At 38.6% G+C, this 27,246-nt stretch overlaps 1 protein-coding gene across 1 annotated transcript in view; it reads left to right on the forward strand.

Moving 5' to 3' along the window:
* Positions 1-27,246, forward strand: part of SRGAP1 (SLIT-ROBO Rho GTPase activating protein 1) — a 144,662-nt gene that overhangs the window by 89,603 nt on the left and 27,813 nt on the right. Inside the window, 11 exon segments of the mRNA XM_066319103.1 lie at positions 3,212-3,400; positions 3,802-3,930; positions 10,928-11,149; positions 11,944-12,045; positions 13,741-13,938; positions 14,058-14,142; positions 18,401-18,428; positions 20,775-20,877; positions 24,620-24,680; positions 24,843-24,920; positions 26,440-26,574. Of these exon segments, the coding sequence (XP_066175200.1) occupies positions 3,212-3,400; positions 3,802-3,930; positions 10,928-11,149; positions 11,944-12,045; positions 13,741-13,938; positions 14,058-14,142; positions 18,401-18,428; positions 20,775-20,877; positions 24,620-24,680; positions 24,843-24,920; positions 26,440-26,574 (1,330 nt within the window).

The following is a 27,246-nucleotide window of genomic DNA, read 5'->3' on the forward strand; positions in this document are numbered from 1 at the left end:
CTTCCTCTCAAGGCCCTTCACCACCTTTGTGACCCTCGTTTGGGCACTCTCCATTAGCTTTATATCCCTCTTCTGTTGTGGCTCCCAAAACTGCACACGATACTCAAAGTGAGGCATTACCAAGACTCTCGGGTCTCTTTCCATGGCACTGCCCTCCAGCCTCCCATTCCCCAGTCCTGTCCATTCATCCAGGGTTGCCCCATCCCAGGTGCAGAGTCCCAACACCTTTCCTTTGATGGACTTCTGGAGGTTGGTGATTGCCCAGTTCTCTGAATTTGTCAAGGTGTCTCTGCAGGGCCTCCCTGCTTTGGAGGGAGTCAGCAGCTCCTCCCAGTTTTGTATCACCTGTGAACTTGCGTAGTATCCCTTCTAGTCATGCATCCAAGTCATTAATGAAGATGTTGGAGACCACAGGACCTAAGATAGCCCTGGAGAACCCCACTGGTGACAGGTCACTAGTCTGATGTCACCCCGTTCGCTACAACTGTGCCCTACCAGTGGGCCAGTTGCTCACCTATCACATGATGTGTTTATCCAGCTGTGTGCTGGACATTTTATCCAGAAGGGTACTCTGAGAGAAAGATTTGTATTGAAAGATCTACTGAAATCCGAGATTACATCACTGGCTTCCATGGTCAGCTAGGTGGGTTACATTGCCATAAAACAAAATCAAGTTGGATCAACAGGTCTTCCCTCTCATGAAGCTGTCCTGGCCATGACCAGTGACTGTGTTGTCTTTCAGGTATTATTCAATACCTCCCAAAATAATCTTCTTCATAGCTTTACCAGGCACTGAGGTGAGATTGACAGATCTGTAGTTTCCAGGGTCCTCCTTCTTGCGCTTCTTGAAATTTGCCAGCTCCCAATCAGCCTGGACTTCGCCAGTTCCCAAGACTGCTCAGAAACTGAGAGGAGATTTTTTATGTCATCAGCCAGCTCTTGGAGAATTCTTGAGTTGATTCCATCAGGGCCCATAGTTCCATCTGCAGGCAGAGTACGAAAGAAAGTGACTTTTCTAGGTATTAAGACACATGAGTTAGTCTTGTCCCACCAATTAAAAAGTCTCTAGAGATGACACAGAACAAAAGATAAAAAATAAAACCAAATACCTCTATCCTCATGTAAAGAAACGCATAACAGATTTGAACAGAAAGGCCAAAAGAAAAGGGCACAACCTTGCTTTTAATTTCCTTTCCCTGTCGTTTTTAATAAGAGCCATATCACTTTCTGTGCTTCACTGTTTTATTATATAAACCATTTATTTTAAAATCATTTCTTTTCTTTGCAGTAATTCTTTAGTTTCCATGTGGCTGTATGAGTTAAGCTGCTCGGGTACTGATTATCGACAACTTTAAGAGTGCTTTTGGAACAGTGCAGGATATAGGAGACTGGACATGCTATTTGGTTAAACTGGGAACCTTATATGTCTCAGCCCTGTGGGCTTGCCTTCTCTTCCTAACCCCACTTTGTTTCTCTCTGGGGTTTTTTTCTGCCTCATCCATGCAGATGTGAACTGGTGGGGTAGCAGCTGTTCCCAGCGGGTGTAGGCAGTGTTTGGGCAGGGAGCTCTGCACTCTGCTCGGGTCTTGGGGCACAATGTGCTATAGAGGAGCAGCAGCAATAACACAAAGTCCTGCTCCAGGCATTCCAGTGTTTTTCACCACAAAGCTGTAAGCATATGTTTCTTAAAATAAAAACAGGGCCACTTTTTAGTGCTGTCTCCAAATGTTGTACCTTAGAACAGGACACTGGTGAAGCCTGTTTCATTTTTTATATCAATGGCATCAGTGTTAAGTAGTGGCATATGCAGTTAAGGTGTATAACATTGCTAAAAATTGTTATGCAAAATTGCATCTCTCTGAAAATGTCCATCTTTTTGTTGCACAGAACTTGAAATAAGCAGCAGTTCAGCCACCCACTGGGATGATACGCAGTTGGTTTGTGTCAATCCATGCTAAGATGTGCTGTAGTGAATTTGCAATATCTAGCTGTAGTGTTCCCTGTTTTGCCACTCTATGGATGCTCCTTAGGCTGGCCTAACTACTCAGTTACAAAAAGTACACTCTCCCAGGGGAATATTTCAAGGCAGCTTCGCAAAACTGTCTGCCTCCTCCATGGGTCACACAAGCAGCTGGTTTGTTTCCTCCCTGCCTGTGTGCCCTTCCAGATGGAATGGTTTGCATGGCCTCCACCCAAAGATAATATGTGCTGGTGAGAGTCTGGCACCCTTTAGAAGAAGAGAGGAGGCCTCTGGCTGCCTGAGGATGCCTTCCTGCTTTGTTCAGTGTTCTGAACTTAAGATAACAACACAAAGAAACAAACAAACAACAACAACAAAGACGGGGGAAGGCAGAAAGATGCTTCCTTGGTGGAAGTGGGCAGAGACAGCCCTACCCAGCAGAGGTGAGGGATTTGTGATCAATTGCTGTCCACTACACAGCATTCAGGCTGAGGTTTTTCTTGCTTGAAGAAGAAAGGGAGTAGGACAGGGCTAAACCAGTCCCTTTTCCTCCTTGTGGCATGTGCAAGCATGTATTTGCATACTGGCAACCCAAGCTCTTTCATCTGCAGACCCAGCACATGAATAGAGGAAAGATGCCTTTGGTCTGTGGGGAGAACTTTTTCCCAACTTACATATCAGGCAGCTCCTTCTTCAGTTCCCATCTCACCCAGGTTTTACATTGGGCCCAATCTTCTCTCTGTGCAGTGGGCAGACACTTCTTTCCAGGCTATGGACAGCGATCCAGCAATCTCGGGATTTGCTCCCAGGCCAAAGCTTCCCATTCTTTCTCTTTCCTTCCCCTTTCCTCAGTGCTGAAGGGATCCTTCTGCTTTCAAACATTCAATATCCACAGCCAAGCTGTTGCTTAGCCCAGAAGATAGTTATAGGTTTGGTAATGACGCAGATTTATTTTCGTTGTTAATTATTTTAGATTTTCACTTGAAGACAAGAATACTGAAATTTAATAAGAGTGGCTTTTGCTCTTCCCTATCAAAGAAATGAAAGAAAAAAAAATCTTTATTTGGAGTACTGCAAAATACACCAGAAAAGAAAAATGCAACCAGAAGTCCTCAATCTCCACCGGCAATGAAACTTAGCCAAGATCTATGTTTATAAGTCATCATTTTGCTCAAAGACTCTGTGATTTTTCTGCAGATACCTTTATATTTTTATTTTCTCTAATTCTCCTTTGACTCTTGCCTTTTGCAGGTCATGAAAACATACCACATGTATCATGCAGAGAGCATCAGTGCAGAAAGCAAACTGAAGGAAGCAGAGAAGCAAGAAGAAAAACAGATTGGGAGGTCAGGAGATCCTGTTTTTCATATTCGACTAGAAGAAAGGCACCAAAGACGGAGCTCTGTGAAAAAGATTGAAAAATGAAGGAAAAAGTAAATAGTCCTTTATTTAGCTTCATTTGAAATAAATTCAATGCATTCCTGACATTCTTTGGCATGATATTAGACAGAGAAATCCAGTTGAGAAATAAAATTAAGCAAGGTACACATAATAAACTAGCAATGCATTATAGATAACTTGACATAATTTCAGTTCAGGGAGGGGAATGCCTTATTCCCAGTATACTTATTACTGTAAAGTTTGTCACATTTGAAACAAAATACTAAGTTTTCACTTTGTATTGTATTTGTTGTGTGTATAACAGGTGGGAAATTAAGAAATTAAGAAATAACAGGTGGGAAATTCCTTGTTACTAGGAATGTGTGCTTGAATTGCTACCATTTCTGCTGCCTACAAAAATGAATTAATTGAAATCCATTAACGTGCAATGTCTTTCCTAGCGTCAAGCAAAATATTCTGAAAACAAGCTGAAATCTATTAAGGCCCGTAATGAATACCTGCTCACCCTTGAAGCAACAAACGCTTCCGTTTTCAAGTATTATATTCACGACCTGTCAGATTTAATCGATGTAAGTATTGGCACATCTGTTTATTCTGTTCGGGAATAATACTTTTTTCAGTTTTAAAGGGACTATATTAGTCATATGGATCGCCTGCAGTACACGTGCTATTTATAATCTTGCATGATACAATCAGAAGTTTCTGTCTTGTTTCCACAATATAAAGTGTCAGTAAGATGCTGAACCCATTCCTTTAAATTTTGAACACTGTGTTTGCTCCCCATGTGTCAGTAGAAAATACAGCGTTTTCATCATATACAATCTCTGGGATCTAAATATTTTTTACAAGATAAACTTCTTGAGTGGTCATCTAATGGCATTTAATTTGAAAGAAGCAATTTCTTCCATGTTTTCAAAATTCTTTAGTTTCATTCATTTAGTCATGGAATCATACATACAGTGGCCTCTTACTTCATGCAGTTTGAAGAACAGATACAATCCTGTACTCTATACTGTCAACACACTTGTTACTTTCAGTAAGTTGTTTGTGTGAGAACATCCTGGAAGAATGAGGTTATACACTAATGTTGACTTGTGCCAGCATTTGGTCTCCTGTATTACTGACGTTTTGACTTGATGCAGAGGGAGCATCCTGCACCCTTACCACATCCCACCCTCTTCGTAAGCTGGCTTTTTATGTGATAGAGAAAATATAGACATAGCAAACACAAGCCCCAGAACGTTCATTCACTAGCAGTGTAGGGTAAATACATTAGTGGGTCTGCCTCTGGCCCATTTCAAATTCTAGATATTTGAATATGCTTGCTACTGCAGCAATAACATATGTTACTTACAATAGTAAACAACATTCATATGCAGCTCTGGTTTCTAATACAGAATAAATTAATACAGAATCTGACAAGAAGTGTCATTTCTACTGATTGGAGAAGCAAAGCTTCTCAGAGAAGTGGGAAAATGCCTTTCTGAGATTAATGGACTGAAGTAGCTGCATATACATGTTTTGTTATATGTCATCTAAGTACTGATAGTCAGTTTTCTTCATCATTTCTAGTTTTTCTATAATTTATAAAATCTTGCCTGATTTTGTTATAACTTTTCCCTTTCAAATGGTTTTGCTTCATTTCTTTCTTGGTTTCCTATAAAAGATGGCAGTGAATCCTTTTGGTATTTTCAGTATTTTTTTCTGTCTCTATTTGAACTTCTCTTTGTTCCTTTCCTAGTTGCTACTGCATGTTTACTCCTGATTTCTTCTGGTTTATTCTGTGGTCTATCCTTGTCTAATCTGTATCCATCCACTTGCACAACCTCCTCCACCCATCTAGGCTGCTCAGGCAATGAAAGCATTTACCAGGACCCATAGGTGGACGATTAGGCCAGAAAACAAAGGACAAGCTGTCTACCTGCTAGGGTAGCCCCCAAGTGGGAAGTTGACCCTACCTAATGGATGATTTTCCTGCTACTGCTTAAAGGATGACAGATTTTGGTCAGGAGTTCAGGGCATGCCTCATACATGCGAGCTTCATGAATTCTTCTTAGATTCTGGAAGGAAGGAAAGGTCCCTTGCTTTTTGTTTCCATCACCCTCACCCCTTCAGAAGCTGGATAGATGCTCATTTTGTCACCCCTCCTGCCTTCCCATTCAGAGTTCACATTTCTCAGAGAATATCTCCAGTGTGTGTTTCTACTTGGTCAAAACTTTATCAGGTTGGAAAATGCATCTAATTCTTATATGCTTCAGTGATGTCCCCAGAGGTTTCTGTAGCAGTGAAAACTGAAAGGAGGAACCACAAGCCTCGAGCTTTACAAAGAATTGTGAGGGGGGGAGAAGTAAAGCTTTCTGTCCATACACACACAGAGCCAACACTCATTGGAGTTAGTGTATGTAAAGATATTTACACAACCGTGAGGACTAGAGCTTCCTAACTGCTAGTCTTTAATAAAAATATACATTCTACAATATTTAGTAATGCAGAAAAACTGTATCTATTCTGCCTGTCCTTTTGAAAGCCATGGACCAATGTACACAATAACATTCTTTTAGCAAAATAGCTTGAGAAATTCCCTAAGGAATTCAAATGGAAAGTCTAGCTGCTCTTTGCATCGCTGTTTTGTAAGAGTTGGCTGTAAACATGTGCAACCAGAATTTGCTTCAGAGCTAATTTAATCCAATTGTGAGCTTGTTTAAATGAAGTGTCTTTCAGACATTTGTATTTAATCAGAATATGCTGTGAAAGCATTGGTATTTAGACAGAGTGTTTGCCACTTGACAAAGGAAACTCTTTTTTGTAAATGCAAGCATCTTGGCAAGGTTTTGGAGTTTTATCATTGGAATGTGAGACAGGCTTCCCAGTGGCCATATGTTGTAACAGTACAGACTGCCTCATTCTGTAAGTCTCTTAATGTCATGGTACAATATGGAGTTTTCAGAACAGTGGTGGCGATTTCATTCTTGGCCCTCTCTGTTTTGTCCTACTTTGTTTGGCTGATTTCCTGTGGTTCCCTGAACTTTCTCTCATTGCCTGTACAGAAGGGTATTGCTTCTCCTCTGTGTCTGAATTCCGGTTAACATGGAAGAATTTAGATCTCCCCAAGCTGTTGGTGTTGCCTATATATGAAATGGAACGTTTTCCTGTTAGTGAAAAATACGTCTGATAAAAATGGGTTAAATACTTGTAATAATGTAATAAACGGCTCCATAATTATTTTTTTACGAGGTTGGGGAGGATAGTGGAACTACTCATTTTTACAAAACAAAAACAAAACAAAAAAAGAAACCCAAAAAAACTATTTTTCATTTGGATTCCGCTGCATTTCCCATATATATGAGGCTTATATGGAAAATCCTAAATTACTGTTCTCCATCTGAACTCAGTCTGAACCGTTCAACTCTGTCATTTCATTAACAGAGCTCATGGCTTCTGACTTAAAATTTTGATGTGTTGCTCATTTTAAGCTCTTGTGATAAAGCAATATAAAAATATTGCTAGAGTCTTAGCTGGATGATTTAATGCATTTAGTGAGCTGAGGGATGAGACCAACATTTGCAAAGAAGCAGGGAGATAAACAGGATTTGATATGCACAGTGTATTTCTGTCCTCTGCATATTGTACTTGAGGAATTTGAATTTTCTGTTAAATATTTCTTCTCTGCTGACTAGAGTGGGATCTAGTTCAAGTGCAGGACAGAATTAGTTATTTTCTTTATTTGTGCCTGTAAGAAACCAGTAAAGATTAGCTGAATTAAATAAACTTTACCTAGTATGTAGAATTTTTTTTAAAGATTTTGAGTTTCAGAGGACCAACAGACTATACAGTGCTGGTAATCTGACTGTTAGTGCCAGCATCTGGCCATATGGCACATACTTTTACTCATTTACATTCGTTAAATTTGTTTAAGTAAAAGAGGAAGGTATGGACCTTTTTTTTTTAGACTTACTATGCATTTTTATGATCTGAAGATCATAAAATACTAGGAAATAATGATCAAAACAACTTTACTGTAGTTCTGCTGTTGAAATAAATAAAATACTAATGTGTTGGTCTTTCTTAAAGTGGAGTTTCTGAACCTCTAATTGCAGTATCCATGCTTTGGATCGTTAAGAAGTTAAGGAACATTTAGCTCTTGTGAACTTAATTTATTCTGTAAAGGTTCTTTATTAATCATTCATAAAGCCAAGTTTAAAACTAGGGTAAAGCGTGTGCACCTCACAATCTTTATTACATAAGCCCCCATAAATATGATATGTACCCTTAGATCCCTTTGATTTGAATGTAGATGTCTGTGTAACAGAATACTTAGAAAGTGACTTATTCAGAGATTAAGCCTTTTTTTATGAATTCCTCTCTCCATTGACATTCGAATTTTATTACTATTCCTGAAATAAAATTAAATTAAATAAGAGCAGCTTGGTTTTGTTGAAGCTCTGTGCTAAGCACTGCAGTTTGTTTTATTCAAGCCTAAATATACTCTGGGGTACAATAAAGGCAGTAAATGCTCCTGAGACTGCTTCAGATTTAATTTCAAATAAGAATAAAATGCAAATTACAAAATTAATTTTTCACACATATCCCAAATGCATCCCTCATCCCCCTTCACTTTGCCCAACCAAAATTCTTTATGAATCCAGAAATGCAAACAAACTCATTAGTCTCTGACTTCATTCTGGTTTTTTTCATCCTCCTGTCTTACTGCACCAAGTGACATGTGATCTCTCTAGCCCTTAGATAGGGAGCAGATCTGTAGGCAGATAACCAGCCTGGCTGGACCCTCACTCTGCTCACTCATGAACCTCTAAGACTCACATTTATTTTGGCTAACAGCGTGGTCACTCACTTGAACTGTTGAAGTCTTTCCACAAATCTACAGATTTTTCCTGAAAATCATGTAAATCATCTGTGTGTGTGTGTGTATAGACAGCTCTCTTTTCTAAACCATCTTTCCAGCAGATTAAAACAGTACATTTCTTTCTGGGTAGCCAAGATACTATGATAGAGCTGTTTCCCAGTTATGATCTGTGTCTCCAGATTTTGGGGAAAGTGGGCTATGGCCTGACGGAAGTAAGAGTTGTGATGTCTGAGTGTTTAGTTTGGCTTTTAAAAAAATAACTTCCCTCTTACAAATTTTATTTTTACATAAGTAATTGAAGCAAAATTTCAAATTCAGATGTTTTTAATTCCATTCAGAGAGACACTTGTGATAAGGCATTCATTCAGGATCTGCATTTAATTTTTGTTTTCTCTGCTGGCATTGGCATTGCAAGAAAATGCCTTAGCCTGGCAGAATACTCTGCTTCACTTGAAAAATCCTCTTCTTGTGTGAGAGGCCGTATTTGTTGCCTTGTTCAGCTGTCATCTGTTCAGCTTGCCAAAGATGATCATAGTGATAGTGACTGAGTAGATTAAGGGTTAAACAATGAAGTTTTGTCACAGCATAAAGGCTGCAATCTTATATTCCAGATTGCAAAAAAGCTGCCACAGAAACCCACACAGCTCTAATTGTAAATCAATAAGCTTTCTAGTAATACTCGGATTAATCCACTAGAGCCAAAATTCAGGCTCTAGTTTTATAACACATGGGTAGTTGGCAATGCTAAACCTGGCATTGCCCTCTATTTCTAATTCCTTTTCAGTTTAATCTTCCATGAGGTCTCTCTGAAAGTAATGCACATGAAATAAAACAGCTGTCCCAATTCACTTTCTTATCAGGACTTTTAGTCTGTCTTTTTCATCCAAGATGGTGAATTAAATATGAGATCTGATTTGACACAGAACAAGAGAAAAACACCAAGAGACTTTTCCTTTTAGAAACTGTTTTTGGGGCTGGTGTTCTTTGAAACATGGATGCACTTTAGTATAAAAGTTGAGGGCTGTTTTAGTAAGTGTAGCACAAATTTGCATTTTATAAATGCAAAAGAGAGAGCTTAACATATGTGTGTTTGATTGAACATGGCATCTTTTTCATTTTCTTTGAATGGTTCAGCATTTGGTTTTGTGGAGAGTCACTGTCCCATCTGCAGTCACTACCTGGAGTACTTGCTAGGAGTGAAAACTTAGTCTTTCTGGAAGCTTTGTTCTGAATAAAACAGCTCTCAGTTGGATTTCAGAGAGCAGCTTCATCATAAGTGGTTACCACACCTAAGTCAAGGTGTCAGTTGTTTCATTCCCTTTTATTTATCAATGAAGTGATTCATTCCCTTCTACTCACAGGTTTTGGTGTGGTAAATAGGTTGAAAACTTTCCTGTATAATGTGTACAACTGTATGTCTGTCTCCCTCTCTATTTCTCTCCTTTTTCAAGTAAGCGAGAAGAAAGAGTGGGGAATGTGATCCCATGAGTCCTGTGGGGTTTGTAATAGCTGTGAGGGAGGTACTCATATAAACAGTGTATATATGCTTGTAGGGTACAGTGGACGGAATTCAAATAGCTTTTTTACCCAGCTCCATAGTTACCTTGCAAGTCCTGCAGGGATGGATGATTTTAGCTGTGAGTGGGCAGTGGGGAGGAGTGGCTGGAGACTGAGGGGTGCCCTAGAGCAGAGTGCTCTGACTGGTCTGGCCTGGCCTTGGCCTCTGGTTAGGGTAGATCTCAGCCGTTTGAATAAAGAGCATGACTTTGTATGCAACTGTTAGCAAAAGTGATGTGCCACTCTTGAGGTGACATCTCTCTCCTTACCTGGAGGCTCACTGAGCAGAAACTGAGGGTTTCTGAAGTATTTTACTGTACACTGTAGGGAAACAATCAGTTGATATGCTACTGCTGTGACATTTTTAAAAGATATTCAGCTGTTCTCTAAAATATTAACAAAACATGAATAATGCAAAGTGAGGATGTTTAAAATTCAAGAACAAACACGACTTTGTGTTTTACCAATTAGATTTCAATTACATTCCATTTCGTAGAAGAAAAAAGACATAAATTATTACTTTCTGCATTTAGTAATGTGATGTATATTGCTGGCTCTCTATGAGCATGGGAAATAAGGTGTTTCCATTAAACATTTTCATGATCGGAGAAAAGATGTTAAACCTTTAGTGTTGTATCAAAAAGCATTTTAGATGGATTCCTCATGCTGAAGGTATTTGCAGAAGTTTTTGTTTGGGCACAGGTGTGGTAAGCAGGAATTTCTTCAAGTTCACTTTGTCGTTGTTATTAACTTAGATGATAGTTAAGTTAAGGTGTGTTTAAATAGGTGATTCAGGGCTTACAGATGCAATCGATACTGAAAAGCTCCCTTGTGTGTGGAGTCCTAGACTTGATTAGTAGAAATAGAGTGCCTGCACTTCTGTATCTGATAAAGCAGACTGTCACACATGTACACTTGATCTCTTTTCTAAAACTGTCCATTAATCTTTTCAACAGATTGAGGATACTAAATACTTACTGTCTTGATCCCAGTAGTGTATTTTAATTTCCAAGATACTGTGTTAAATACTTGAAAGATAGAAAAATTTCAGGACAGAAAATTTTAGTGTGAGTTTCAGGATTGTGACATTAGAATGGGGTTCCTCCTTTTAAATTTGTTTTCTTTTCCCTTTGTTATTTTTTTAGTGTTGTGATCTTGGATACCATGCTAGTCTGAACAGAGCCCTAAGAACATACCTTTCTGCAGAGTATAACCTTGAAACTTCCAGGCATGAGGGATTAGACATCATTGAAAATGCAGTTGACAGCTTGGAGCCACGCAGTGACAAGCAGAGATTCATGGAAATGTACCCCACTGCTTTTTGTCCACCAATGAAATTTGAGTTCCAATCTCATATGGGTGATGAGGTCTGTACACTGACAAGTATCCCCACAGTGACTGTTTCTGTATACCAGGATAGAGAATTTATAATTTACCAAACCCTTTTACGGCGAGTGATAAAAGCTACCCAAAAGTCAGTGGATCAGCAATAACCTTTTGCAAAACTTGCAGCATTGTCTGTTGCTTCAAAGTTCTCATGTAAAAACTGTTAAATGTTACTCTATTCTGTATCACTCATAATGACATTGCTATGGATTTGCTGGCCAAGCCATGCTCAGCCCAACACCAACGTAAGCAGTGACTTTATGTCTTTACTACCTACATCAGAGTTTGTGGGTGCTATTTGAGAGCAGCTACAGAGCCACTCCAAACTATTCACACTGAAATGCAGCCTTTTCCCCTTCCTCTTCCCCCATTTTATCATCTGGAGATTTCCAGTGTACTGGGTACCCCAGTTGTGCCCTGTTCTGCTACACCAAAGGCCAGTAGGAAAGCAGAAATCGAAATCACCCATGTACATCTTTTTTTCTGAAGGTATCTCCAGGGTTTGCCTTTCTGTGTATACAAAAGCAACAAAGAGCAGACATACAGAAAGGCTGTGCTCTTTATTCATAAGCTGTAGCACATACTTGCACACCTTGTAACACATAAATACTTTAAATTTATCTAATTTAAATTTAGATGGGCACATTTTATTGTCTGCTTTAGTAAGTTTTAATAGTTTTGGTAGGAATTCACCTAGCTTTAAGAACAACTGAAGACTATTTACTGTTTTTTTAAATTATTTGCATCTTACAGCTTTTTCTTGATTCTTTGTTAGGTTTGCCAGGTCACTGCCCAGCAACCTGTGCAAGCAGAGCTTATGCTTAGGTATCAACAACTACAGTCACGATTGGCTACACTCAAAATTGAAAATGAGGAGGTAAGACCTATGTCTACAAAGGCTAAGCATTGAACATAATTTTCAGGAAGGTGCAGTGTTTTCTACTTTGCCAAAAGCATGTAAATGACCCTGAAGTGGCTCCAATCTGTGTAAGTGGCTTTAATTTTAAAAATCAAATACTGGCACATATGCTAAGGAAGATGCTTACCTGCTTTACAGAGGTTTTGAAATACTTTGTCTTTTACCAGTTCCATACATTGACATTACGGATTTCCACATTTTGCAGATGCTTCAGTGTAAACTTGCTAGAACACATATTTTTAAATTCATGTGACAGAAAGCCACAGAGAACAGTAACTGTCTTCTGTGACCACTGTCTGTCCAGTCCTCAGCTTGCTACTTCTGTAGTACAAAGGAATTTGAACTGCCTTTTGTGGTAACTGAGTCAAGATCTCTTATGCTCTCAGCTACAGCTATTTATAAACATGACTAATGAATGCCTATGATGGGAACAGCTCACCTAGCAAAATAAATCACATTTTTTTGTAAAATATGGAAAAAAATATGCTGTTCTCTTTCCCCTGCTCTGGCAGAGGAAATAAAATGCACCTTTATCACAGTTAATGCAATGTTAAAGTCCTTCAGTTTAAATGAGAATCTGTTCCTAAAGGAAAGCATAGAAATAATTTGATTTCTTCATGTACTTTACTGATAAGTTTTCAGGATGCCAGTTCTTTTTATTCTAGTTTGTTTGTATGTTGAATGTCGAGAACAAAGTATTAATGTTCATGAGACATGTACAGTAGTCTTAAAAAAAACCCCAAAACACTTGCATTCAGAAAGTCTCTAAGGTTACAAACATGGAAGGAGAAAGATTATTTCTTTCAGTGAAATGAAGTGCAAGGGCATAGGGGAAGAAGTCATGTTTCACAGTCATGAAAGCAATATTTGCCTGGATTGGAGTTGTTTACACAAGTGTCTGTAATTTGATTGACCCTACTAGAGACTCCATCTGAAGCAAAATTGGGAAGTAAATCACATCCTTGTGAATCTTTCCAGTTACTTTATTGCACTGTGGAAACTTCATCCCTCCTCCACAGCATCCATGCCTGGGTGTCCACTGTGAGCGGTGGTGCACCATGGGTCATTGGCAGGGCTGGGAGTCTGGTGTAAATTTTTCTTTCTCAAGCCCTCTCTGTCAACGATATATTCCACTTCTGCATCTAAACAGTCTAAACGTCTGCACAGTCTAAACATCACTGTGCCCCTCATGCTAGCACTGCACAGTATGGGGTCACAGATTTTTTTCTTGGAAGATCTCATTGTTCTGGCCAGATCCAGATCCCTGGATGTACATGTTCAATATACGACATTGACCACATTTAGGAGAACTGACCCTCCAGAATAGTGTATCATCTCTTTTGCCTCCCAGATTAGGGACCTTAATCAAATCACGTCATGTTTCAATTGTAATTTCAAACAAATGTTTGAGTGCACTACAAAGCCAACCCAAGAATACATCTGTGTTTGTGGGTTAGACCATGGTAAAGCAGAGAACTAGATAGGATACCTGTTACATAGATATCTGTTATAGCACACCTAACTTTTCACATTTACACACCAGTTTGTTTGGGGGAGTGTGCCAGAGAGTTACTGTGAGTAATGGGCTTCCCTTCTAAGCTGTTCCTATATATATTTATCTGGCATTTAGCAAACTCTGCTTTTTAATACCAGGTTAAGAAAACAACAGAGGCTACCCTGCAGACAATACAAGATATGGTCACCATTGAAGATTATGATGTATCAGAGTGTTTCCAGCACAGTCGCTCAACAGAGTCTGTGAAGTCAACAGTCTCTGAGACATACTTGAGTAAGCCTAGCATTGCAAAAAGAAGAGCTAACCAGCAGGAAACAGAGCAATTCTATTTCATGGTATGTTGGTTGCTTCCTCATTTATCTGATGCAGACCAAGCACCTGAACTAAACATTATCCAGAAGTTCCTGGAATTTATGTGTCACGCATAGTAATAGATTCATCTGCATCTCTACAGAAATTCAGAGAATATCTGGAAGGTAGCAATCTCATCACAAAACTTCAAGCAAAACATGACTTGCTGCAGCGGACACTCGGAGAAGGTAAATATCACACAATAAACTGAAAAACTATTCCAAACCGTACAGTGAACTTACTGAAATGCCAAAGATACTCAGGAAAAAAAATAAGCTTAAAGCTTAGTTGTCGAATAAACATAGATTTTATTTTTACCAGTCATAGTTTTGGTGCAGTGGTAAGAGTACACACAGTAAATTGTTCTTATTTCTTCAACACATACTTATTTCCACTGCACAGATGTTTAGACAAATGACTATTTGGCAACAGAACTATTGAATGAAAAATCTCATGTCTGAAAGGAGAGCAACACAGTCTGCAGATTGATTTAAGAGCTGTGACAAATGTACTGCTTCTACATCCTACCAATTTCTGTTAACTTGAGGTGTTTTTAAGACTTGGGAGAGAGTGATCTTTTTAAAGCATACAGAATTATCCAGGATGCATCTCGTACAATGGACTCACTAGTACAGCATTTCTAACACATGAACACTAATGTCCTTCTTGCAGCCTAAGAACTCTAGTAGAGCATTTATCAAAGATAAAAGGTGAAATTCTGACCTCACTAATGTCAGTAGTGAGTTTCTTACAGACTTAATTTAGTATTTTTTTTACTAAGTATTTGCATAAACTTAAATGAATGAGAATTTTATGAATAGTTCTATACCTGTTCATTATCATTATTGCACATAAAATTATTGCATTGTAACTTACAGTAGCAGAGAATTATCTATTGTCCTGAATGCTCTCCAGAGGTTTTAAAAAGTACATCTTAAAATCTAAACCAAGTCAGCAGAAGTAAAGATCAAATGAAGTAAAGCTGAATTAAGGCAATAATGAATCACACACTGTGCACGGCTCCAGCCTATCTCTTACCAGTCCTCCCAACAGGCACTTCCTCATGCACCAAAGGGAAAAGGGGAATTGTGGTACAAACCTTGAGGATTAGACACACAGAGTGGAACAGACTTGAGAGGGAAGTGAGATTACACCACAAAGAATAAAAATCCTCTCCTGGAGGTTAAAGACTGTGATTTAAAATTTAGACGCTAGAAAGAAAACCTGTTTGCTAAAATAATGACTCTAAAAGATGTATCAACTTATTTTCTTTTTACTGCCAAGTGTCCGTTGTTAATCACATCTTTTCTTGCTTTCAATACAAAAGCCCAGATCTGCAAATCCTGAACAGCTATTAGCAGTTCAGTGGCTATAACACAAACAAAACCACTGTCCAGGGAGTGACTGAGGTTGGGGGTAGGATGTAAGCAGCATTCTCTTTCTAAACTGAAAGTACAGTTCTTTCTTTCTGAACTGTAGAGGGTGATAGCTGTTTTTAGACAGCTACCTATGTTATCTTCTTTCTCATGGAAGTTTTCATTTAGTAGATTATTATTTTGAATGTGTGTGGTGAGCAGTTTATTCGCACAAAACAGTATGCATCTGACTTTAGTCAAAAAAAGAGGACATTTTTCTTCTGGAAGCTCATTGAAAATGTATTTGGAAAAATGCAGTGAAAGGGAGGAAGAAAAAAAGGCAACAGAATCTGCTGCATAAACCATGTTGGAAAAAAGCAAGGAAAGAATTGTTTGAAAGGAAACCTAAAGAAAACCTTCTCAGCAGGGTGACCTAAGTGGTAAATTGCCATTAGGCTGTGGGCCATTCTGCCACACTGAGGCATGCTTGGATTATTCTGTTTGAAGAGTTCCCTTCTACACACCATCTGTAACCCCCACATAGTTAATCTGTGTTGCCCACAATGGTTTTGCACCTATTTGTTGTCCCAACACCAAAGCATGGCACATACAAATAGTACCTCAAACATACACATTTACATTCAAAGCTGATATTTGGAAGGAGAGCCATCATTTTAACCAGTTAAAAAGCTCTAGTACCCCCTTCAATTGAGACATGTCCTGCATTAAAATGCCCATGCCTGGGATGGAGGACCTGGATTCTTGAAAGTTTCTTGAATGGGGAGGATTGAAAAGATCGAATTACAGTGGAATTATGAATGTTATTGCTGTAGCTAATATAGAAATGAATTTGTAAGATGTGAACTGCTCCCTTGCTCCCCTCAAACTGCCTTTTCTGGAAACTTTCATGTCAGCAAGACTGCAGACAAATAACACACAGTGTGCTGTGTTAAATAAAGCTAGGGAGAAGGAGAGGATTGATTCAACTGCAAGTTTTCCTTTGGCACCCTTTCTTGCTTTTATTCAAAACTATACAGTGTAAGGATGTAGGCTGAATAGATCCAGGTTCCCATCTGGTGTCCACAATGTTGACAGCATTTGGCTTCCATTCTCTTTCATCACCTGCCTGCTACAATTTTGCTGTTTATGAACACAGCAGATACATATTCATGATATGCACAGGGAAGATAGATGAAGTGCTCTTTGCTGAATCTGCATCTGCAGACTTGGAAAGTAAATAAGAAACGCTCAAATGGAATTGATACTAAATGTAGGAAGCACACTGATGCTCATATTAGTCCTGATCCAAAGGCTTATCTATTGAAAGAAGAAATTAACAGAGCAAAGGGAAATGCAGGAAAGAAAACAAGGAGTTGTAGAAGAAATTGCCTCTAAGGCCCAGACACCCTTTGCCCTAAACTGTTAAATATTAAAGATGTGTTTAAAATCCCTCAGGCACAGCATTTGTAACATCTTCTGTTTTACTAACATTTTTTATTGCAATTCTTAGTCTCAGTGAATTTCCCTTAGTAACGTGAGTAGGGGGAAGTCCCTGGCTTACTCTTCTTCTGTCATAGGTTACTATTCATATTCTTCTTTGATCTCTCTTTTTCACCTGTCTAAAATAGATGCCAACAAGATTCGCATGTCTTACTGTCAGAGATTGTTCCCAGAGCTTTCTCTTTGTGCTGCTCTGAGGGGATCCACAGTCTTCCAGCACTGCAAAATATTTCAGACGAGGGTCTTCAGTACTGTACAGTATTTTGCATGCGTCTGAACAATGCACATAATTCTATGTTTTTCGTATCACTATTACTCATTCTTCCTTAAGTCTGAAAAGCTTGTTTGGTGTCACTTTCAAACTGGGAAGTCCAAGTAAAGCTCAGAGTGATTTTCAGAGGTCATATCCATAGTTCTGTTCACTGGCATAGGTGTTTAATTCTTCCCTAACATCTTACTTGAACCTGGTAATAGTGAATTTTGTTTGCACTGTATGTCACTTAACCCCTTTAAGGGGCTTCATAGTTTTAACAGGATTTGACACAAAAGTATTTCAGTCATCCGCACAGTGCTCTGCCTCCTTAGCTGCTGTGATCTCTCAAGATATTAATAAATGCCTTATGGATTGCATAAATGGTCCTAATGGGAAGGCTTGAGTAAATGGCTGTTACATTTTTTTGCCGTGATGAAAAAAGACCAGTGTAAGTCCACAGCCACTGGATTTCCCTTTTCTTTGCTAGTTTTTGATCAGTGAGAATATTTATCCCCTCTATCAATGGCTGTTTAGTTTCTTTAGTCACCTCCTGTAAAGAAAGTTATCAGTGGCCTTTGAAAGCTTAAGTTAAATTAATTGAACTGATTTTTTGTTATCCAGAATTTTACTGACATGTTCAAAGATTTTTAATAACTAGGGCACAATCTCCCTTTGGCAGTGCTGGGCTCATTGGAACTTACCATACCATGATCTTTGTCCTGTTTCATTATTTTGCTTTTCATTATTATGAGTCAGCCATACCTGATTTACTGGTCTGATGATCTGCAAAGGAGCCTTTCTGGAATATGATATTTGCTTCTTTACAATTTCCGGCAGTTTTCTGTGGTGTTTCTCAGTGATAGTGTTGTACTTTTTTCCTGCAATACATAGAGAAAAGAGAGTAGGGAGTCTTTTAATAACTACTCATGTCTAGACCCCTGCATTTTCAGCATTGAACAGGTTTAGGCACAAGGCGCAGGGGGAAATGTAATCTAATCTTGGCACAGCTCTATTTCCATACTGATTTAGCCACTGAAACATATGAGCACCAACAATAGACATTGTTTGGAATTTTACTTGAAATTATTTACAGTATCAAGTGGCTCTATATCCTTGGGCAGGCTTCTTAAAAGTTGTTCCATAACGTGGGTTTTGTTTGTATTTTAAGTGGAACTGTGGACGTAGTATGTAACTAAAGCCCTGTTTGTTGTATGGTTGTGTAACTTTTGCTCTTAGTATAAAAGTTAGGGCTAAAAATAATTTGCTAAGCATAATTTAGATACAAGAATTTCAACCTGAAACCTACAAATCGTGTTTCCTGTTTATTGAACTTTCTAGGTCACAGGGCTGAATACATGACAACAAGGTAAGATTTTTTATCTGACTTGGTTTCAAATTAAAAAATAGGTAAAATCTTAGAATTTTCAAATTTTAGAACAACTTCGTAAGGCTTGTTGCTGTTGTTACATAGATTGTGTACACACCCTTGTGTGTTTTAACATTCAGCATTTCTGTTTCAGCATGCTGATGAGTAAAGGATCAGACCATTCATATTCCTCATTTTTGTGAGCTACTTTGGCCAGTGTCAAGGGTGGGACAAGCTGGGAGATCCTTAAAAATATTTGTGAATCACACATCAAATTTGGAAGTTGCAGGGGGCACTTTAGTGCTCAAAAAGAAATATTTTTCACTTGTCAGAGATACCTTGCCTGTCATATTTGTCATTCACTTGGTCAGGATACAGTTTGAAAGAGCCTGATTAGAAGATCAATTTGGGCAATGGGCTGTGTCTTTGATAACCCAGCTCCAGACACAAATACCTGCCTCCCTCAGCACCCATGAGTTCCATACTTAAATGGCTCTGTATATCCACAGAAGAGAAGGAATTCAGTGTTAGATCTCCCAGCTTTGTGCTACATGTACTTTTTCAGTTGTGTAATGCACCACCTTTGAAGCTGCCTCCAGATATAAACCCAGATAAGGTCTGCATCCCCCAGAGACTAGGAGGGAGCAATGGCAACTGCTTGGATGTGCAGCTGCCACTTGTATGTATCACTGCTGCAGGCAGTGTGCCCTGCTAAAGCAGGAACATCCAGCCCAGCTTGTTTAGTCTCACTCTTCCCTTCTCTTTCATGCAATACATCCGTGCCCAGTGCCTTCAAGAGCCATCTTTCCTGGTCCCGATGTTGTCCCAGGACACCTCTACAGACTTCACACCAGATTTTCTCCCACTACTCCATGTTCTTTTCTAGTTCTGTAAAATTGGACTTACTCAACTACTTTCCTTACATGACCTCAGTTGAAAAGTGGTTGCAAATCAAAACATTCTTCCCAACTGACATTAATGACATTAATTCTGACAACTGTACCTTTAACTCTGCCTCCAGGTGCTACCATTCCAGGAATGCATGGAAATCAGCAAGTTTCTGTCTAATGAGAAAAATCTCCTTTCTTGACTCCAATGCAGGCAACTCATCAGGCTCACATCATCCTAAATTCCCTGCTGTGTAAACAGCTGAAAGGAGATGGTGCATTTAGGCAATGATTTTACTTTGGCAGGGGAGCAGTGAAGCCATCTTACTTCATATCTCCTTACAGCTGGTCACTTAGAGAAAGATACTCTAAGGAGTAGGCCCTGTCCATCTGTTCCTCAGCACCAGCTCCTGGGCTTAGGCTGGGCCCTTCCTGTTGCTCTAAGGTTCAGTTATGTTTCTGGACTGTGAGATGTGCAAACAGAAGTGTTCTTTAAGGTCAAAGTTAAATTGTAGAAGGGGATATCTTTAAAGATGAATTTAAAATAGCAGATAGTACTCAAATGAAATAAAGTCCCACTGCTGAATGCTCTGTGCCTTATTGTTTCTCACTGATCCCGAAAAACATTTGATTTTTTTGCTAAGTCCAGAAAAACCTATAGAAACTGATGGTGCATGGGAACTAAGGAAGCTGTTGGCATGTAGGTGTTGGCATGGCATTCACAGAGTAGTTTGTGACCTAGAGAACAGTGTTTATTTGCTGTAATCTCTTTCAGTTGTAGTCACCACATGTGTAACACACTAGGTAAAATTTTGCAGACCAAAGTGTTGTGTGTTCTTCCTTTACGTCTTTATGTGTTATGCTGGTTTTATTTATTTGTTCAAGATTATATACTTTAATCCTGTTAGCTAATTAGCAAGGTGTTTCTTTCTGTCTGTGAAGTTGTTGATGGCCGGTTGTGAAAGGCTAAAGCTGTTTAACCTTCCTAGCTCTAGCTGAAAATGCAGACAGTTTGGTTTTGAAGCATCTTAGGAGTGTGCTGAGCAGCTTTAATTTGCATTTGAAGTTTCTCCAGCATGAAGTAACTTTTCTGATTGATAAGAGGTGCTTCAAGTGGGTCTCTGTTCTGCCATGGCTGGCAGGATGAATTCCAGTGGTTGCCACACATTTTATGCATGACCACAGCAAAAAAGGCCATTCCAATTATGCAGTGTTTGGAATAAATTCATATGGTAAAAGTGCAAAAGAGGGATTCATAAAGAATGTCATCATTTATCCAGAAGTAATTTTTTAATGTGGGAGTTCTCTGCTCTTTAATGTGTTACACTTAAATTTGATAGAAAGTCTTTATTTGATAAGTACTGTGTTTATTGCTCCCTTTACAATGTTCTTACAGACATTTCATTTTATCGTGTGACTTAATTCTGCCTTGCTCAGTAATCATATTCCCTTCCCTTAGGCCTCCAAATCTTCCCCCTAAGCCCCAGAAACACAGGAAGCCCAGACCCCGATCACAGTATAGTACTAAGTTGTTTAATGGTGATTTGGAGTCGTTCATCAAGGTACTGGCACCAGCCACCCCAGTGGCTGATCTCAACACTTCTTACTATAATGGTCACCACCTCACAAAAGCTGAGGTAGATCATTATGTTTAAGTCTGTCCTGGGGCTCTTCTTTCCCGGTTGATCAATATAATACTTCCTGAAGTCAAAGGGAAAGAGAGGGATTTGTTTCTCACATTAGCCTCCCTACAGTGTTATTAATCAAGTAGGAATAGTATTGTCAGCCTGCTTTTAATAGGAAACTTAGCTTCATGCAGAAGATAGGATGTAGTGGTGCATCCCACAACTTACCACAATTTCCTGCTTGCTCTTTTCATAACATTCAGTGTTCAAAGTCTGTGGAGAAGCAGTATTTCCCTGGGTTTGATATCCATATTTTGATTTCCTATGACTTTAGGAATTTATTATATTGTGTGGAATTGTGATCACCACTATTCTGGATCCTGTATCTTTGCTGTATTTACTCTCTTCTTCTTTCTCATACTTTTATTTCTAATAATGCTTCTAGCCGAGGCCGAAGGAACTCTCACACGAGACATCAGGTATAGTTCTGGTGACAAGAGAAACAACTCTGCCTCGCTCTCGGGTTACATTCCTGCCTGGCTCCGAATAAGTTCTTTCAAAGATCTGGAGGGAGAAGTTTGCATTAAGAAATGAGTGTACAAATATAGCAGGCAAAACTAAACCAGAGCAGAACTCTGGAGAGATTATAGTCTTAAATGATGGATATTTTCTTACTCATTTTCAAGGACCTGCCCATCACAGTTTGGGCCTCTGGACTCTAGCTGACACAGCTACAGGACAGAAATCTTTTAAAAATTGTAAAAATACGTTTATAAATGCAGTGAAAAAAAATCTTGACTGCAGGCTCTGTGAATTGGGTTTGAAATTTACAGGGATTTCTTTTTTCTTGTTCAGTACAGCTAGTGGCAAACATTTTGTGAACAAATTCTGTGCTCAGTGGCATCATACTGATTTAGCTGTCTTTGAATCAAACTTTCAGTCATCTTCAGTACAACTAAAGGGAAAACAATTATTATTTTTTATTATAGTTTATTATTTATTATTATTGTTACACAGGAGGTGTCGTGAAGTGCAAAGACTGAGAAATCATCACATGATGAAATAGATGAGTATCATGAGCAGTTTCTTGCTTAAAGATGAAAATAAGCAAGGAAGCAGAAATTCTCACAATGAAAGCCCCTAGACTAGAGGAGGACAAATCAAATCAGGGGACATGGTACCCCATCATTTTCCCTCACAGAGACAGGGGTTATAACACATAGTGTGGCTGACAAGGCTTACTTGCAAGTGGGGAGTCCTACATAATTAATTAGTCTTTCAAAAGGAAAGAGGTCAAAAAAGCTGGTAGCTTTGTGACAGATTTGCCAATGTGTGAGCTGCCTTAGGACAGCATCTGTGCCCAAAAACCATGTCATTCCTGATAGGGATGAGTCATTTTGACAGGCACAGCTAGTGAATATACAGTGTCATGCCAAACTGCTTTTTGTTAGAGTTTTGCATCATAAGAAATTTTAACTAGTCACAAACATACATTCACTGACTACACACGTCACATTAAATTCAGTTGCAGTAGGGTCGCTGTTCTTGATACTCACCAACACAGATTGTTACTTCAAATTATTTTACTTTGATTAGATCCAAAAGGCAAAGCTAGTTAGTTCAGATTATGTTAGGGTATTACTTAAGTACAAAGTTTTGTGTGATTCTGAATAGATTCTTCAAAACGAAGTATGAAAGTGATTTGGGTTTTGGGTTTTTTTGTAATTTCTTACTGCAAACACTATCTTTTCCTAGGCTTTACATTCCTTGCATGAACCAGTGTACTAACAGGAGATGTGGGTGCATGTTATGCATTTTTTCTAATACTCTGCTTTTCTGGAGAGCCAGGCTGCTCAGTGTTGGTGAAGATGATGGTGTTCTGGATTTAACAACTGATTTGTTCCAAGGGTTTTTTTATTTAATTGTTATTGAATCATGACACAAGTCAAAGAGGAAGTGCTAACCCAGCCATTACTGGTTATTGCCTAGCCATTCTTTGCTAGGTTTTCACTTAAAAGACAAACAAGCCACAATTTAAATAGCATAGTTAGTGATAACAGTCTTTTGTTAGCCCCACTAAAACAGCACTGAGTACACGTAAGATTAGGGGGCTAGGTTACCTCAGGAAGTGCAATATTTCAGTGCTCTACTGTGTGTTATTTTTCAAACTTTTTGGTGTTTTTTTGTGCTTGAGCTTAATTCACAGACTTCCCATTAGTGTAGTTTAGCTTGAAAATGAAATACTAATTTGTAAGAGGAACTGTGTATTCTGAGTTACAAGGTGCTTTTTTGAATTAATGATTTTATAATTCAGACTGATTTTATACTAAACTTCCAAATGAATTAGTCAATTCTTTGAGCACTTTCATATTAGAAATTCATTTGGAAAGAAAACTTACAGTTTCCAAGACAAGAAATTCTAACATTATTTGTGAAACAGTAATTTCTGCAGCATAAGCGCCAACTTTTCCAAATAATTTTTAATCATATCGTTTATGTCTTTAATCTGTATTTGATAACTTGTGGTCACTAGCGTGCTTGGGTTAAAATATCAATTTTTTTAAAGTGCCAAAACAAAAGGTTTCCAATGGTTCATTTGGAAGATAAGCAGTTTAAATAAAAAGACAAGTAACTCACTGAAAATTAGTGTACAGCCATCTTCTCCCCTTCCCATCACAAATGCTTTTTAATCCTTTTTTAAAACATTTTTGTGTAACTGAAAATGTAGCTACAATCCTACATCTGTACCATTGCTGAGATGAGGAGCTGTGATTCCTGAGCTCTGCCAGTGGCAGGTGGGCAGATACAGGCTGTGATCCCCCCACCCCCCCCTTCCCCAGTGACCCTCTGCGTAGAGACCAGAAGCAGCTGAAACACATGCTCAGCTCAAAGTAGCTGCAGTTTACCACCTGGGGATTATCAGCCATTTAGAACAGCCAGAAACAACATGCCAGGCCATCACCTGCCCCATGGTAGGGCACACAAGCCAGCAGAGCCCATAGCAGTGCTCTCAGTCAGGAGGGAGACATTGTGGTACCCCATGCAATGTCATTTGGTGGCTCTGCTCCAAGATTGTTTCTGATAGTCCAGAAAATCCAGGAAAGCCTTGTAAATTGTTTGTGATTAACTTCTTTTTACAAAACAAGACAAAACAAAACCCTACCAAACAACAACAAAAACCCACACCGAGGAGTTGGGTCCTGTGTAATTAGTACCATGTAAGATGTGAATCAATGTAAGATTTTCTTCACCAGGAAAAGAAAGGTCAGTTAAATGGATGCAGAGGGATCATCTTCATCATGAATTACTATTCTTAATAATCTTTTTAAAAGGCAAATTTACTGCTTTAACTCATTTTGCTTCAAAAATCTCAAATGCATGCACGAGCTTAGATGTCACATACAGTGTTAGCCAGACACAGTGAAAGAAGTAGAGAAGTGAATTTCCCAATTAAATTATTTTAAGAACCGTAATCCTTTTTTTTTACCTGTTCCTTTTCCTCCCTCCCTCAATGGGAAGAGAACTCTGTTAGAAGTGGTATTTTTTCTTAGGTGCTTTTTTGCCAGCACTGTATGTCCATCTAGATTGACCAAGAAAGTGCATTTTCACATTGAGGCCGTAGCAGGGAGGTTTCCTCTTTCTGATCTCCAGCTCACTCATTCTGCTCTTGTTTTTACAGGATTCAGGGCAAGTCATTCCTCTTATTGTGGAAAGCTGTATCAGATTTATAAATCTATATGGTAAGCTCTGAAAAAAACTATGTCATTTCATTATTGCCTTGACTTTTTTGTATATCTTTTACATTACTCCTTTAGCACCACAGCTTTGTTTTTAAAACACAGATTTAAAGTATCTTAAAAAATAATTTAATTTTTCACCACTATCTCTCATCTTCTCTGCAGGTCTTCAGCATCAGGGAATTTTTAGAGTGTCTGGTTCCCAGGTGGAAGTCAATGATATTAAAAATTCATTTGAGAGAGGTAACTGGATTTTTATTTATTTGAGCACCTTAATATCTGACATTTAAAAATCTTTAAAATTATAATTACTTTCTTTGCTGTTTAGACAGATTGTCTGTACTGTGTATACTGCACCTAAAACTTTGCACCATCACATGCTTAAACGTGAAGTGCAATGAGGACATGTGCATGTTTTCCCCCATTATGTCCCAGGAGCTTGACAGTTTTCTGATTTTGTTTAGACAAGACATATGACTCTTCTATCAACTGTAAACATTAGCAGTTTTGTTAATGGTAAACTGCAAATAATAGGTTTTGTACATTTTATTTTAAAGATTCTCATAAAAGAAAGGTAGTAAGTTTAATTTGATTTAAGAGACTACTTAATGAACTTTGAAAGTCCTGTTGCTCGATCTTCTGGAATACAAGTGCCCAGCTTTCTGGTCCCTCTGCCAAAGTTGCATCACAGTCCAGGAAAATAAGGGGTAAAAAAAAGGGTCATTCCATTTTTTATTCCCAAAGGAAATTTCAGGCCCAGAGGAGGAATTACATGAAAAATTCCAGGAAGTAAAACCAGCTTTTTCAATTTCAGTGGCTTGCAACACCCAGCCTAGGATTGCTCTGCTAGGGAAACCAGGATCCAGCCATCCTCCAACTGTGTTAAAGCAATACTTGTTACATTTTTTTTAAATCTTGCATTCTTTTTTTTCTTGAGTCTTAAAAGCTGGAGTATTTTAATTTCTAGGGAAAATTAAAACTTCTGCAGATCATCTGCTAATGACAAAACCCTTGGAGTAAGAAGTCTTGTGACTAAAAGCATAAAAAAATGTGCACAGTATTTTGCTCCCCAGTACTAGTTATATATATCTTGTTAAACTTGATCTTTTCTTTGACAAGTTACATAAAACAGCTGTTTTCACTTGCTAAGTGAAGCCATATCCCTCCATTCTGCACCTTTTAAATCTGCTTATTCTTAACTCCTCCTCCTAGGTAGTGTTATTCTTGAAGATCCATACATTTTAAAGCGTTTCAAAATAAAGATTAAGCCTTTAAAATTACATAAATTAAATAGTGTGATCATGGCTGAGGTTTCAGTTAGGTTTTCAACAAAATGGTTGCACGAGTTCCTGATGTTTAAACTTTTTAGAATGAAGACACATTTTCAGTTCAGTGAGTGATCTTAACTCCATTTGTTTTATGTAGGGCTCCAAAGAAAAGTCTGCAAAACTCTATTCAATTAAGGTTATTTGGCTTTTTTATTTTACTAACTGTAAATCACAGCATGTCCATAAATACCTAGCTGGAAGTTCAGGACCTAAGAGATCACTAGGTTATGTAATTTTAAGGAAGCTTTTCTTAGGCTGCCTTTTTTTAGTTTAATCATAGCCTGGGATTTCTAAATCAGTGTTTATTATCTTACTTGAATGCTTGCATTGCCACCTCCCACACACTAAAAACAAACCCGCCCAAAATGTCACTCTCTTATTAAAATGTTCTGTGTTTCTGCATGTGTATTCATTCACTTTATTTACTTTTTAAGGTGAAAATCCTTTGGCAGATGACCAAAGTAACCATGACATTAACTCAGTTGCTGGAGTACTGAAGCTCTATTTCCGAGGGCTGGAAAATCCTGTCTTTCCTAAGGAAAGATTTAATGATCTTATTTCTTGTATCAGTAAGTAGAAATTTCTCATTTTTCTCGATAGAATTTTACTTTCAGAGACACAGTAGTAGCCTGAAAAAAGAGCTAACTTGACAGATTTCCCTGAGATTATTTGTTTGCCACGTGTAGCAGTCTGGCTCAGTTGTTAGTCATACTCACAGCTGTGGTTGTTCCCTTTTTCCATTGGGATTAATGTACAGTACAATTCTTTGTTCAACAGGGCGAGAAGAATATCTTTTGGTATACAAGGGATAGTTAAATTTAAACATCTTATTATTTTCCTCTGTGCACTGAAGCAGACAGAAGTGCATGAAGTCATGAACGTGCAAACAGATTGTGTTACTTTCCAAGGTTTTCATGCCCCACAGCTTGGGGTCAGAACTGGTGAATAAGTAACTAACTGCTCAACATTGTGTGGTTCTGGACCTTTATTGTGCTTAGCTGAAAACCACCAATCCAACCCAGGAAACTCTTCAGTGCAGGGATGGAGCGGAACAGCTGAGTGTTGTCTGCGGGAGAGCCTGGTCTGCCACACACGAGTTGTAATGGGATGCCGAGGAGGAGCGTCACATGATCTGTGCACTGCTGGTGCTCATAGCCAGACACAGAGAGGTTGGAGTAATTTGGAAAGTTGTCAGTGGATGAGTGAATTGCTCTGCCATGCACAAAACCTTTTCCAGTTCA

Source organism: Sylvia atricapilla, chromosome 5 (genome assembly GCF_009819655.1).
Source record: "Sylvia atricapilla isolate bSylAtr1 chromosome 5, bSylAtr1.pri, whole genome shotgun sequence".
Classification (NCBI taxonomy): domain Eukaryota; kingdom Metazoa; phylum Chordata; class Aves; order Passeriformes; family Sylviidae; genus Sylvia; species Sylvia atricapilla.